At 47.6% G+C, this 15,866-nt stretch overlaps 1 protein-coding gene across 2 annotated transcripts in view; it reads right to left on the reverse strand.

Moving 5' to 3' along the window:
- Window positions 1-15,866, reverse strand: part of SSH2 (slingshot protein phosphatase 2) — a 111,263-nt gene that overhangs the window by 7,237 nt on the left and 88,160 nt on the right. For both annotated transcript variants that reach the window (XM_040616836.1, XM_040616843.1), the window contains 7 exons: window positions 14,718-14,912; window positions 12,790-12,883; window positions 12,534-12,662; window positions 9,627-9,673; window positions 8,003-8,149; window positions 5,446-5,646; window positions 333-1,176 (listed from right to left, as the gene is read on the reverse strand). In XM_040616836.1, the coding sequence (XP_040472770.1) occupies window positions 333-1,176; window positions 5,446-5,646; window positions 8,003-8,149; window positions 9,627-9,673; window positions 12,534-12,662; window positions 12,790-12,883; window positions 14,718-14,912 (1,657 nt within the window). The remainder of the gene's footprint in view (window positions 1-332; window positions 1,177-5,445; window positions 5,647-8,002; window positions 8,150-9,626; window positions 9,674-12,533; window positions 12,663-12,789; window positions 12,884-14,717; window positions 14,913-15,866) is intronic.

A 15,866-nucleotide genomic window follows, 5' to 3' on the forward strand; every position in this document is an offset into this window, starting at 1 on the left:
CCTATCTGCTCTCCTGATGCAAAACTCAAAAATAAGTTTCTCACGAGAACAGCACAGCAGGTCAAGGTCAACTCAGCCAGTGCCCTGCCACTGCCAGCAAACAGATGTTTAAGGAAAAAGTGCAGAAAAAGGCAAGTATCTAAAAGTGAAAAAAAAAAAAAAAAAAAAAAAAAGGAGGCAGGGGAGCATTTAGCAATCCCTCCCTGAACAGCTACCCGGGTTCAGTGACAGTCAGGACTAGAAAATCCCGTCAGCAGCAAGCTCCCACAAGAGAACTACCTGCAGATAGGTTCGAGCAGCAGTTCCTAAAAAAATGAGCAAGTTATTTTAACCTTTTGTTGTTCTTCATCTGTAGAAGAGTCATCCGATGCCTGAGGAGAGTTTCCAGAGCTGTTCCTTCGAGCGTCTACACCCCCATCTGCAGCAGGCGACACTTCCAGCACAGGCACCCTGGAGACCCCATTCCTTCCACTCCCTTGCTCCTCTGCCCTGGAATGGGAGCAGGTGCGTGACCGGCTCTCCTGGGAAAGCTCCACAAATTTCTCCAAAGCACTGAAGAAATCAATCCTGTCTGTACTGAGGTCTGTCACTGCGGGCTGGGGATTCTGGTGGAGACTCGGTGAATTTTGGTTTGGGGATTGGGGAAAGTCTTTTAAGCACGAAGTGAATTCTTCCATGGGAACCAAGTGCACGTTCATATCAGGCTTAAGAGCATCTTTTTCTAGATCATCCACCGTCAAATCAGGAAACTCTGTTATTTCCAAGGGGTGCTGGAGTTGCATTAAGGCCTCAGAAGCATGGCAGTTATCGGGGGGGACAGAGTCTACACAACATCCTGCTGTACAGCCATTGATGTTGTTCAGGTTCAGCTTGTCCTCCATCTGCTCAGCGTGGAAATCTCGACACGTAAACTCTAGGTGGATCCTTCCCTCCTTCACACACATCTCCTCGATCATGTTTGCATCCTCTGGGAGCTGCTGCTCCCTGTCTAGCTCAGCTGAGTAGATGGGAGACATCGGCTGCTGGTTGTCGTTGGTCTTTGCCTCTGAGATCTGGTCGGCCGAGGTGGTGATCTCCTTTTTGTTCAGCTCCAGCCCTGGCTTGCAGATGGGCTCGTGATGGTCTGAGAGGTCGCTGTCTGAATGCGAGCGCCACAGTTTATTGTGCCGCTGTTTGCTGTGGGGAAGAAAAGCAAATGAAAACATTGAGCAGTGTTTTCACCCACCAGAGGCAGACCCACCTTCTTGCAAGAGGATGCAACCTTCATGAAGAACCGTACCAAATACTGGGCTCACTGACCACAACTGCAGCTTCACCTAAACAGTGCAGGGCCAAACCTGCTGCTGGAGAAGCTGATCCAGTAAAAAGACGTTTTCCAGGAGCTGAACCCCACGGCACCATTCTGCTCCACACACGTGCATTCCCCAGCAGTATTTTATCGGTCTACTCAACAAACGCGATGTCTAATTGACTACAGAAGTTGGTTCTTTCTCAGCCAGCAAGCACTTTTCCATTTGCTAGCAGGTGAGCAATGACCAGAAGAGACAGGGTCCCTAGTCCTGGATGTGAATGGGTGGTGGACACTGAAGATAAGTCCAATTTCCCTTGTGGCTCCTTTGAATAGCTTTAGTGATATAACTAGGCTCTGGTAACCAAGGGGCTAGGGTGGGATGGGTGGATGTGAGTATGAGTGTGTGTAGAACACAGAAGACATCCTCAACTTTCAACAAGTAGCACAAAACACCACCTGCCTTTCACAGGAAGGAAGCTTAAGAGTTGTCCAGCTCTTGGACAGCCCCTTTAGGAAGGTCTGAGCGGTCACAAAGCAAAAGCAACTGCCAGTGGTATGGCACCACCATCCTTAGCTCCACCTGCCAAAAAACTCAGCCCATGCCCCTGGGCTTACAGAGAGCAAAGGAGGTAACTTCTTGCAGTGAGACCACACCAGCTAGCCATGCCTGCAAGGGCTTTGCTGAGTGACCATGGCCACAGGGCTGTGCTTCCACCGTTTGCCCCTAGGAGGAGAGCAGATACCACAGAAAGGTCCTTGGAGCTGCAGGAGACCTTGCTAAACCTCTCCAGTCCCTTGCTAGTGTGAGCAGGTGCTCCCAGACGCATCCATTGGCTGCAGTAGGGTAATTAACAGATGCTATTGAACTAATTACAATGTACCTGTTTAGTTGTGGGTGCCCAACAGCTAAGGAAAATAATTCATCGCAGATTTAGCTTTCCAACCTCATAATCAGCTACAATCTTCATGTATGACACAGGGCAGAGTTGGGCCCCTTCAGAGGACAGGAGGGTCAAGACTAGAGGCCAAAAGGCATTGCTCGGGGTGTGTGTGTGTGCTCCACCTCTAACGGGTTTTGGAGCAAAGTCTGACATTGGCAGCAGAACCAGGCTCGCCTGTGAGGCAGGTTGTGCTGAGGCTCTGTATGGAATGCCGAAGATTTCCCATGTCTCTGCTTGTGTAACCTGGAAAGAAGCTGTTGGTGTTTTCTGGAGGGCACCTCCCACCCCGTCGCTTCAGCGCTCAAATCCAGCACTCTGCTGCGCATCTGACTCTGAAAGTCAAACCCACCTCGCGCATGCACAAACCAAACTCTCCTAGCACAGCCCTGAGCCACGAATCAAACCCGATGCCAGCAACCACTGGCAGAGGTATACTGTAACTTTTTAATCTCACACTTCCTCCAGCCTTTAGCAAGAGGTGCTAAAAGCAGGGTCAGGAGCCCACATCCCTTCCTAGAGCTCACAGCCACCTCTGGACCTTCCTGGGCAGCATTCCTGGTACCAGGGAGAACAGCCCATGGCAGCCCAGATGTTCAGTGTGCCAGGCATGGCACAAGGTCTGTGGGCAGCACCAGGGCTTGTGTCCACACCAGCCTCGCACCAGGAGACCCCCACACCTCCCACCATGCTGCAGCCAGCTCTCCAGGCTCTGGTATAAAACTATTGCTGTTGATTCACAAGTTGCTCAAGGCACAGGGGATCCCAAACACTGTTTTCCTGTAACTTATCCATAACTAATAAAAGAAACAGGGCTGGCTCAGCCTTTCTGTGTCTATCACCAGAGGGAGGGGGACAGTTTAACTAACCCCAGGAAGTATGACAGTCCCAAAGAGCAAAACACACTTGTTGTTGTGACTAAAAGCAGGCAGAGGGTTTTCATTTTACAGCTGGAAAACATATCCCAGTTGCTACAACCCCAACACAAAACGGTAACTAGATAGTGCGAGCACATGGCTGCCCTCACATACCTTCCCTCTGAAACTGGAGCAGTCACATGAGCGTGAATCTGTTGATTTTTTGGGTTTTGTTTTTTACCTGTCCTGGAATACCGCAGCAATAAACAAGGCAGCCAGAGGCCAGAGGGCAAAGCTAAATAACACAGAGAAGAAAGAGGGGGGAAAAAAAAAAAAAAGCAGCAGTTTGGAGCTGAGAAGGGAACTGCGTAAAGAGGGACCATCTCTGCAGTGCAGAGGCCATTCCTTGCTTCAGTGAAGCTTCACTTATTGCAGGCTTTTTAGCCCTACACACAGAGATGTAATGCACTGCTCTTGCATTTTTTAAAGCCTCACAAGTAATCCTGTTCGTGCCATTGTATTGGGACTTGCAGAGTAGGTCAGGAGCAGTGGTGTGCTTAAGTGGGAAGGGGAGCCACACACTATATAAATGATGGCAGCAAGAAAGATTTACCTGCTGAAAAATAAATTATGGGAAGACAGGAAAATAAAATAAATCCTTAACCAAACTGTTTGTAGAGGGTGGCTTTGCAGGTGTGCCACCAACTACCAGACGAACAGATTACCTAAACCAATTGCAAGGCAGAGGGCTTGAAGATGTGCTTGCTATACCAGCTGGTACCAGCCCAGGGCTCCTCACAGGTGTTCACCAACCTGTTGCAAAGGATGTTGGTGTGTTTTTCGCATCTGAAAAGCTTCTTTTCCTCCAGCTGGTCTGGTTCCAGTCAGATCTAATTTCCCAGTCTGCTCAGTGCTACATGGCACACCACACTGGTCAGGTCACCTCTAGCTCAGAGTTATGCACTGACCTTTATTAACTGGTGCCAGCAGCATGTTTGCTGTCACACAGGATGCCAAAGGCAGGTGTGGTGTTCGTCTCCAAAGGTTTCAGTCCAGAAGAGCACAATTTCTTAAAATACCTATTCCACTGTGATCTATCCTGAGACTCATACTCGGCTGCGTTTTCAGAGAGAGAGAGGGTCATTATGGCAGTCAATGTTTGGGGAGCAGTGGGGAGAAGGCGGCAGGCACGTAGAGGGCAAAGATCCTGTGAGTGCACCTGATGAGGGAATAAGCTGGGAGGAGCCCTCAGGCTGCTGTCTCTGCAGAGAGGGAAAGAGGAAGCACGCTTCAGTGACAGGGGCGGCTTATACTAGGGGTTTGGTGTAAAAATTGGGAATCCAAACCTGGCCCAGCAGCAGAGAGAGCCAGACTGCTGGGAGCAGGTGGAGAGCAAAAGAGGAACAGTAAGTCATTAACTGAGCACAAAGGCAGGGAGGTCTTTGCGAGTGGACAGGACAGACCTAAAGGGACAAACCCAAGCAGAGGAAAGAGGTGAGAAGTGTGCCCTAAAGAGGGTACACGAGTGCCAGAGCTGCTGTAAAAAACAGCGTAAGGCAGTCACCCTTCAACAGCACCAGTAACTGCCTTGGTAAAACATGCTAAGAGCCACCTCCTGCGGCAGGAGGCTCAGCTTGGGTAATTCTGCTTGCTTCAGATCTGCTCCCTGGCAAAGCACACCAGAATCCTAAACAAAATACCGTAATCTGGCGAAACACAGAGTATCACTATCTCCTTCCAGCCGATCACGTGAAGGCATTGCTTAACACAGCTTACAAGTGCATTTCTCAGAAACATGCAATCTTTATGTCTTTTTGCTAATCAGGTGATAGGCTTGGGATTACAACACACTGGCCCATACCCAGGCCCAGCTCCAGACCAGCCTCAGGACTCCATGCAGGAATAAACACCGCTGTTGCAACGCACAGAACATCCTGTCCCCTCCCCTAACACCAACACTCACCAAAGGGATCTAAATAAAACCAGACCAGCTGCTGAGGAGGAGCATGTTCAACAGGGCTGCGACGGAGACAAAGCGAGTTCCCTGCCAAGTGATGTTACAAGCAATAGGGACATCATTTATCTCTGCTGGAGTCTGCACAGCTCTGAATGCTGCATTCAAATGGCAGTTCATGGGATGCTACTCTCCAAAAAACAGCCATCCTAGAAGCCAAATAGCCTCCTAAAAGCTCTTTATTACACCCATTTTCCCAGGCTCAGCTGAGATAAACCATGAAAACAGAGCACTATCCTTCCCAAAACAATCACGAGCTTACTTACATAATGCAGTGATGGAAGTTCTAATCAAAATAATGGAGTCAATAATTTAAGTGTTATCAGCATCGTTCCTTCCACTCACCTGGCCAGCAGGATCCCTTGATATTCCTCCAGCTGTCGCATAAAGCTGGGGTTGGGCTTGGTGACGGTGCGCCGTTCCTTCACGTAGTCATAAGCCCTGTCCAGGTTCCAGCCGTACTCCTTCATGGCGTAGGCGATCACCGTGGATGCCGAGCGGCTCACTCCCATCTTGCAGTGCACCAGACACTTAGAACCGGTTTTCCTGAAGCCGAGACAGACAAAGGAGGATCATTAAACAGAAAGTACAGCCTCTGAGAAGCTTAAGAAAATAGCAACTTCTTTACCAGAGCATTATCAAACACATTTTCAACACTGCGGCCATAGTTGAAGTCTGGGATGTGATCTGATAATCCAATTTACAAACTGGAGCAAGACACACAGAAAGTGAAGAACAAGGTCTTAATATTCTTAACAGATTTTGCTGTAACAACTCTTCCAAAGCTTTTATCGCCAAGTGGACAAACATCAGTTGTTTGCAGACATTTATTATGAAGGCAGCTAAAGACTAATTATGGCATCCTTGAACTCAGCCCAAATGGCCCACTAGTATCAAGCAGTACTCCAAATAAAAAGGACACCTATCACACAAATGCGGCATCAGTTCAGAAACACATCCACTAGAAGATACTGAGCAGTTCAGTACAGCCTCTAGCACACAGATATTCTTCTATGCAAATTTCTGACAGTGTACTACTGGCTGTGGAAATTGGCTGAACAAGACCAATATCGCTTTAGTCAGGTGTTTGAAACCCCACCTAGCTCTCATCCACATCTCGAGACACTGGTAGATGCAAATCCAGCCAAAAGCTCCAAGGAACAACCTGGAAGATTTTTGTTGATATCACCATGTCTCAGGACTGCCTATGGGTAGAAAGCTCACCCCCTAGGCTCTGTTTGCAACAGTCCTTCACCTCAGCACCTTATCCAAATCAAGCAAGTGGAAAAGATGACCTCCCCACAGCTGCAGGTAGAGACCTCAAATGATGGCTGCAGTGCAGTGCTCTGCTGCAATCAGATAGAAGATCCTGCAGATTTAACTCATTCCTTCTTATTGAAGGCAAAGCAAACAGTGCCTTTGAGTGCAATGAGCAGCTACTCTGCTTGGTGAGGCTGGTACAGAGCCTGAAAGGGCAGCCAGTACTTTCTGCTCCAAGGAATTAAACATTTGTCTGCCATGAAATATGAGGAGGAAGGCTATGATCCTTCTTGGTGATCTCCATGCGCTGGACAGCAGTGGCACAGAGCAGGTTGACAGAACTTGGTTTGGCACCTTTCGTTTTCTCCTTTAAGTGCCAGGTGCTCTGGATCACCAGCCATGTGAAGTTCCCACAGGATAAACGAGGAGGCCACAGAGCACAAGGGTCATGTGCCTCCACAAGCTCAGAGCTCAGCTGCTCGCAGCTGCCTGACCTGTACCTGCAGCCACGCTCCCCAGCCTCCGAGAGACACCTGCACTGCCTGGGGCATACAGGGCCACAGCAGCCTTTGGGATGCTCTAAGACTTTCTCAACTTTGCGAATCCAGTTGGTCAAAACATTGCAATGCTTTTGGTGATTTGAAAAACCCCAAGCACAAGAAGACAGGGCAAAGAAGGGGGGACAGTAATTGCCCCAGTTTGGAAGATTACTAACTCTTAGACAGTGCTGAGGCCACATCGCTTAAACCCCAGTGGAAAATGTTCTGGGCAGAATACTTCTGAGGATGACAACAATACAAAATTAATACTTAAGGGAATACAATGACGTTTTTTAAAGAAACCATCTTAAATAAAGTAAGTCTCGAGCCATACTCAAACAAGTCAGCTTTTAAAGGCTATGAGAAATGACAAGCACTAGCTATGGTTAAGAGAGGACAGACTTCTGTAATGGAAATAATACTTCAAAGGCAACATATACCAACCTGATTTCTGACCAGTTTTCCCTTAAGAAGGCTGCTGAATTAACTGGAGACAGCTCATACAACTGGGATGCAGTTCTTTGTAGTAAAAAGGCCCTTCTTTCTGCATTTGCTATCAGGTTACTCACTGCAACTGACAGCTCAGAGACCTATGCAGGCATTTACTCCTGTTAAAGGGAAGAGTTTGCTCTACGGCATTACACTACAAGAAATCACTTCCAGACTGTGGGTTTCATTGTACAACCTCACAATGCAGGGAACAACTTATGTTTGTGTTTGGCTTACAAGGTTTTGCTTCTTTCTTTTGTTAAACCCTACTCAATCTGTTACTGCTGTTTCCTCCCACCAGCACCTCCGCAGAGCCACCGCGTTTCCTAAGCGGCAGGCAAGCTCTTAGCTCTAGTACAGGAATGATCTCCACTGTTAGCTTGGACTGCAGCTGGGCAGAAACCCCTCACTAGGTCCTACTGACTCCTTGTAGAAGCACCTGCAAGAATGAAAATTTGTGGAAGGCAACTCTAGCACTTAGAAACTATAAAAATGAAATTGCTTTGATGCTAGATAGACAAGGAGGAAAAGTAGTTAAGAAAATCAGTAGGAAAATATAAAATGCTCAGTATACATCTTCTAAATGTGTTTTGTTCTGTTCTGAGAAGACTTACTTTGCCTTGGAGATGAATTTGTAAGTGTCATTCCAGTAAGCCAGAAGATCTGTTGCTTCTTCATCATATACCCGAATATTATGGTATTCAAAGAGCCCAGGGAAGAAGTTATCTATCTCTCGAGTCACATTCAAAATATACCGCACCCTGTGTGGAAACAGACAGCAGATAAAAATGCAGAGTGTGCAGAACACAGCAAGTTCAGAGAGATATCACAGCTGCCACACAACAGCCTCACCTTGCTTTGAGAATGGCAAAACTCAAAGCATTTGAAGTTGCAGTCTTGAACATACCTCCCTGGCAACCAGGGCTTCATGCAAGGAAGAAGCGGCTAACGCAGACAAAAGGTTTTGCTGAGCAATATAGAGCCCAGCCTCTGATAAAAGGGCTTCCACCCATACCGGATAGAAACTTCCTCCACAGCATGTCAGGTTACACAGCCTGCCCACCATTCTCTCTATTCTAAGTGTTAGCAACACTGGTGACACAGAGCTCCTGCACAGACTGCTCAGTTAGTGTTTGGACACTTTCTCAAAGCCCCTTTGTGAATCTCTCCTCCCACAGCACCAACACCACAGGACGATTGAAGGTATAAGCTCATGAGCCAGACTGTAGTTAAACAAATGCATAAAATAACTAGAGAGACATTACAGACAATGAGCCACCGGGAGGATTTATTTCTTATCCCTAAATTTTCTGGAAAGAAAACTGCTAGAGAAAGCATATGGTATTTATGTACACTACATCCAGTATTTTTAGCCCTGAGGGTTACTTGTAAGATGCTTATGAATTGCACTCACGCTGGGATATCAGCCAGAACAAGAGCACTGCAAGGGAGTGCCATCCCTTCTCCCTAGCAGGTATGAAATCACTGGCAGTCAAGTAGGACCTGTTTGACCCAAGGAAACAGCAACAGACCCTGAGATGAATGAGAAGATTCAATTTTGCCAGGCTAATTTCCAGGGTAGAGGTACGCTATCCATTCAATTCAGCAGTGTGATTACTTTTTTCCACTGGATTAGCACAAATAAGCCAAACCCATAAATAATGATTTAATTGCAAACTCTCGGTGCTTAGATCCACCTGGCCTAGAGAAAGGACACACTATGCTTAAGCCTGAAAGGTAGAAAGGGCAGGAGGCAGAGAAACCCATCAGTGCTAGGGCTGAGAGCTACAGGACTTGACTTCCTACTGGGCCTGACTCAAAGCAAGAAATGCTCTTTTACATATTTTCCTTCCTGCTGCAGTCTGCTGAGGTCCAGACTCCAAAGCACCTCTGTAATGGTGAGACCTCAGTCCAGAACAACAGGCTGGACTAAAGGGCACAGAGCCAACCATGCAGCATCCAGTTAAGTAACTGTAGCTTTTTGCTACTTATAGCTATGAGATTGCTGGCTTCCTTTGTTCGCCAAGGGGATGTCAGTCAAGGTCAAGGAACAAGATTCTTTTACTTTAGGGTGCCTGTTTGTGGGATGTGGAGTTTGGAGGAAGCAAGAGCTTGTTCAGATCTGCAAACCCTTTAGTGAGACTCAGGTTACACAGCAGGTATGGAAGAGATTTTGTTGCACAGACAAGTGTTGAGGCCAGGCTCTTGCTTTTAAGCTGATGGCATGAAGCTACTTACCCTCTGTTCTGCAAATCTTCCAAATTGGAGGCATTCCATTCCGAGCCCTGCAGGGAAAATGATGCAAAGGGACACATCAGCCAGAAGGAAGGCATGGCCAAGCAACTGATGGAGGGAGGGACTGTCACCAGTGAACTGGAGGAGGAAGCTGGCCAGCCAAGTGTTGGAGGGCAGGGGGGTCTTTTGAGTATAGGGGTACATAGAAGGGTGGTAACAGGGCTGATGTGCAGCACCTTGTCTTGCCCCATTAACCAGATCTATTCGGAAGCAAGAAGCAGCTCTGCAAAGCAGGCTGTATGCTGGCACTTCCTGCAAACTGCCGACAAACCAACCTCAGCAAAGTTGAGACCACTCCACCCTTTCCCTGGAGGCTGCTGCCAGCTCTACCCTACAGAAGAGAGACTGCCTGCATTTAAAAACCATCCAGGTGCTCTTTATATGTGAAACACCCATCTCACACATCAAAGGCAGCAACACCGTAAGCTCACTTGGGGTTACACCTCTTCTCCCCATGTTCAAAGCCTATGTGAGCAGAGAAATAAACACATTCAACCCTGGCTAGCTAAGCCCCTTCTCTGCAGCACACACATGCCCTCCAAGCTGCTCACTTCCTGTTCAAACACATAAACCGAGCACAAAACCAGTCAGATAAAGGCTTCCTTCAAAATTTAAGATGCACAAGCTATCTGCTTCCCTGCCCTAAAATAGCTCCTAAACAGAAAGACGGTCCAGATGAAGGAGTAAGCAGAAGTGACCCAGGCAGCACTACCACCACCAGCAGAACTGCACTGCTCACGGCTGCGCTCACATCACCCCAGGGCCAGGAGAGGCACAGCCAGCCCTTGGAGCATACCCACTGCCTGCCTGCAAACCCTGTCAGCCTGAGAGCGAGAACCTCCCAGCCTTGCAGAAGCAGCAGTGTCCACCCCAGCGATAGGTTGCTGCTTGCCCCAGAAAGCATGCATTGGCACCCTGTGTCTGAGATGGAGATGGGGGAGCTCCAAGAGCTCTGACTCACAGGCATGAACTTGGGCCCATGACAGCACTTGTAGAAAAGTCCTGAGCACTCACAGCCCGTGTCTAGATGTACACGCAAAGGAAAGCGCCGCATTACTGTTCTGGTAGCTACTGGGGACAAGTCTTGTTGTCTTGTCTTGACATTACATGAATACAACAAACAAGAAGCATCTGGTTCTTCCCAAACTGAACTACCTCCTAAGAGAAATCATCATAACGAGGACACTGTTCAAGGGTTCAGCACAGATGGGACTCTGCATTTCGAGCAGAATAGAAGGGCAGACATTGCATGCCGTGGTAGCCCAGATTTCAACAGAATCTGTTGCCTTCAGCCAGAGATCAGCTCAATCCCAGAAAATTCCAGAGCTGTGCACAATCTGAAGGATGACTATGGGGGCTCTTGCTATTCAGTACCTGCCAACAAACATATTTTGATCCCCGACATATTTACCCTGGACCCCAGACTTAGTTATCTTCACATTGTCTCTTTCTGACTAAGAAAGAATAATCCAGTTCAGGCTTGGGAACCACCAGTTTCCACAGGTATGGAGAACAATGCTGCAGCGGTGAAAGCCATTTCTCCTGTCCTCTGATCCACAATCAACAACATCATCAGGTCTCTTCTTTCCTGCCTTGTTATTTTAGCACTCCCCAAGTGGGATCCTGCAGGGCTCCTGCCTCGGTGCCTCCCAGAGGCCTCACTGTACCACTCTGCCCTGCAGTATACATGTTCCTGAACGAAGCTGGTGCCCAGTCCCAGCAGCACTGCTCCTCACTGCAGGCTGCTGCTTTGCAAATACTTCTATTCCACACATCAGCCGCAGCTCCTCTCCCTGGTGCTGCTGGCAAGCCTTGTTTTAAAGGTCTTGCTGCTATTAAATGCACTCAGAGCCAAGACACCAAGCCCTGCAGCAGACTAAACTGCCTGTACTGCTTTTGACTAGCACTGTAAGCCTGTAACAGGACTCTTTCTCTGAAGAACACATAGTCTGCAAAAAAAGTCTGTTACATCGTAGGTACTTTTAAGTTTCTTGGCCCTACCCCGCCACAGTTTCTTGGGAGTGCTCACACTAACATACACCAACCCTTCTGAGCCAAGGCACTAAGCTTCAGGAGACTGGGAGAGGCCCTCTTCATTTGGAAAGACCAGCTGGTCCAAGAGGAATGGCTTTGTTTAAAGTTGAGCCAACCTTGTAGGCTAGACAGCCCAACCAAACCTGTGTCCGTTGCTTCAGGGCTGGGAAATCTTGTGGGGCGCTGACTCACCAGAAGGAGGTGCAGTAATTAAGACAGGCCCCAGCAGCAATGAAAGGCAACTAAGCAAGCGAAACATTAAAAGGCGAAATGTTTATGTTTCCTTAAGTGACTTATCTCCAGGATTCTTCGTTAAGCTCCTCTGTTTCTTCTGAGTCACATGAACGCAGAGCTTTCCATGTTACAAGAGTGTCATTCCACCTGAACGTTCAGCAGCTTTCCCCAGCGGCTCCCCTCCCTCTTTGCTGTAGTTATGCCCTTCCCAAACACATTTATACTCCAAGAACTCGGTGTGTAGGTACTCTGGACAGTGAAAGCTAAAAAACTGGTCTTACATCAATGGAAACAGCCCTGGAAAGTGGTTATAATTAAGACTTTTTCCCTTCCATCCTCTAGTGACAGGGTCTACAGCTTGGCAGGTTTAGTTTAGTGGCTGGTAAAGTGTAGTACAGCCAAGAATGGGCCAGGCTACCCCTGTTCCGTAGCACTGGTGTCTTGCTTAAGAGTACATGACCTCAGGACCAGCCAATCTCTCCTTCAGCGTTCCTTTCAGTTCCTCCAGAGGCCCCTGTGTCAACCAAGACACAGTGAGAAGTGTTAAGCATTGTTTACTCTTGAATTCACTGTTAGACTTACCAAAAAGACATGATCAAATATCTGCGTGGGGCTGTCCATCTGCCCAAGGATCACTATCATTTCATTGTCAATGAACTCTTTGAACTCTCGCAGGTTACAGACCATCTGCATCTCCAGCTCCGTGCGTATCTGGGTGGGGAGGAGGAACACAGGGAAACCATGTGAAGTTTTTGTTCTGGCTTTTCTTCAGGGCATAAAGTACGGAGCTCTCCAGTTTGCCCAACAGCACTTCCAGTGCTGCTCCCTCACCACTCACCTCTTTTGACGTGATGTTCTCCAGATCTTTCTGCATCATGATCTCCCTTAACTTAGTTTTAATTAGCCGTTCCGTGCGCTCCCGCTCAGTTGGGCTATCAGAAGAAAGCAACAGTCACTGGGATGGGAAACAAACTGGTCTCGTGGCACTTTTTAAACAGGTACTGTATAGACTGGATACTCTGCAGAGCCTCAGATACTCACACTATTTCCCCCAAGTACGTCCTCAGCTGGAAAGAATCCAGGTGACTGTAAAGCCCAGTTTAGATTCCCAGTTGTATATGAAAGAGACCAACTGAATACTCCTAATCCATTGTAGTCATCCAGAGAACCTCTGGTATTTGGTAAAATTTAAATTGGGAAGGCTGCATTATACTCTCTGGAGCAGTATGTAAGCTCCCCCCTACCTTTCTTGGAAAGGTAACAGCTCCATAGCTCCTTACATGGAGAGACAAGAGCAGCTAAGCCTCTGTGCATTCCTCCAGCCTCTGCTGCCAGGGGCCTTATCACCAGCTGCAAAAATAGCCTGACTAACACCAGGGGAAGCTGCAGCAGAGCAGCAGCACAAATCTGTCTCACCTATCATCTTTAGAAGGGACCCAGCAGTAACATCGTGCACTACCTTTCCGTTCCTCTGGAAGGCTGCCAGGACGGTGACTGCACAGACACTTCTCTGCTTTACAACTGTCCCACTGGTGGTTCACAAAAATCATCAAAGTTCCTGGTCCTTTTAACCTCACGCACTATTTCAGGAATCAATTAAGAGAACGTTGTCTAGGTGTCCCCAGGAAATCATTCACTTGCTGCACCAGTGAAAGGGTGGGTTACATAGAATTTATATGTGAAAAGCTACAAGAGAATATTAAATTGACAGCCTGCCAAAACTTCTCAGCCACCCTCCTTGTACATTAAAAAACAATCAAGTGTGAGACTTGTTCACAGCTGAACAACTGCTTAGTGTTATTATTCACTCCCTGAACTCCAACAACAGGAAATATCTGAGAGCGTAAATCAACCAATGGCACTATTATACTGGGAAAGCAGCTGGGGCTAGTGAAGTCATTTCTTCGACTACAAAACGGGCAACTAAGCCCTCACACTTGGCACCACATCTGGACACAGACTATCTTTGCGGTTATATGGTATCAGTACCATCAGCAATTACTAATTACAGGGGCTGTGAACCTTGAATGTTGATACAGCCTACAAATTTTGCCTTGCCAAACTGTCTACCTATCTACCTCAGCCACTGATTTGGACCATATATCACCAGACATCCAAGCACTCAGCTGGAGACAGCTTGGGATCTACACACTGTCCCATTCCCCACTTGCAGAACTCCTTGGAATGATGAAAAACTACATTGCTCTTTGTCCCCATTCTCAGGTGTATCAGATGGATGCCCAGGAGGATGATTCTGAGCTCACAGTCTCAGAAGTCCACATATAAACACTTCACTTTACAGCAAAATGAACTAAGGGAAAAAAAAAAGACCATGTTACTCTAAAGATGTGCTCAGACATGTGCCAGTGTAAAAGCAAAGTCCAGAGAAACCTGTTCCTTCCAGGAGACACCAGGCCTGGAAACCAGAGGACAAAACCAGTGAAGAGGAAGGCCTCGGTACTAGAGTACACCACACCTCTCTCTCACTAGTAACACGGGACTTAACTTGCAGAAGCAAATGTGTGTGAGCCTAAAGCCCAAGGTAAACAACTAGACTGAAAAGAGAGGCTGGAGGGAGCCCCAGGGAGCTAAACTTCCAGTGCTGGTGTTTGCCTAACCAGAGGTCTGGTTATTACCCGGAACAGGAAACCTCTCCCTCATTAATACCTAATTAAGAGTAGTCTCCTGTGGAAACCATCTCCTCATTTGGAGACTGCAGTGCTTGACAGCCACATGCTTTGGTTCAGCAGAGCCAGACCCACTTACACGTCAGTGAAGAGGGCGGGCGAGTCGGGCCGGTGGGACTGGACATCTTGCATGGCATTCCACTCGTTGACTGATGACTGGTCCGAGTTGATATGGCTCTCATAGTAACTGACCCATGTGAGGAAGAGGCTCCCTGGGTAGTAATTGTTGATCCGTGCCACCTCACAAGCTTTATGTAAACTCTGCAGAGCAGACCTAGAAAGGGAAAAATACTTGCAGGGTTATAATTTCTTCCTCAGGCTGATACCAAGCACAAAGCAGCAGCCAAATCCAGGATGCTGCTCATGTCCTTCAGTTCATACAAACCCCAGTGCTGTACACAACAGCCCCCAGCACTAAGCAGGAGGCTGCCCTGCAAGAGTGGGGATAATCCATGCTCCAAGAGTTTCCATGTCTTAAGTGAAGTATGCTAAAGTAAGCCTGGATAGCAGCAACGGCGCCCACAATTCAGAGGGCACCTGTGTCTGGCTCCAGAAACTGCTACCATTACCTAAGTCATAACTAAGATGCACACAGTTTGTGTCCAAGACAGGATGCTCTGACAGCTCCTACTGCGCCATCAGCTCCCCTGCGTGCAGAGCAGGGACTCCCAGGAATCAGACATGGCAAGCTGCACAACCAGGGGCTTAGGGCTTGACTTTACTAAGGTGTTTAGGTGTTTGTCCTCTCTGACTGCACAAGGGATGTTGGAAGTTTCTTCAGCTGCTGCTGGGAAACAAATCCGGCCCTCCTATTTTTAGCTTGTTTTAAATCTTTGACTGGGATCAGAAGGATCCAGGTCAAAATCACTGGAGTGACACAGTAGCATGACACCCTGACAGGCAATGTATTTCTGCAATGTAAAGAAGCTTGAGCCAGAAATACTTTCATGGCCACCACATTCTTACATGAGCCACCCTAAAAGGAAAGAAAAATGCAGGCAGCTTCTCTTTCCTTCTCGCTATCACAATGAACATGTCTCAGCAGAGACAGAGACTTCTAAAATATGCACAGGGTGTATTTCCTTATTTATGACAAATAAAAAAATTTAAAAACATTTCAAACATATGCTTAAAGCAATTTACTTTGGAGAGATTCAAAGCAGCAGGCCTTTGCAAGGAAAATTACCCTATTCCTTCCTGTCCCCAGCTGAGACCAAGGCAGGGCTGC

The sequence above is a fragment of the Falco naumanni genome, chromosome 1 (assembly GCF_017639655.2).
Source record: "Falco naumanni isolate bFalNau1 chromosome 1, bFalNau1.pat, whole genome shotgun sequence".
NCBI lineage: Eukaryota > Metazoa > Chordata > Aves > Falconiformes > Falconidae > Falco > Falco naumanni.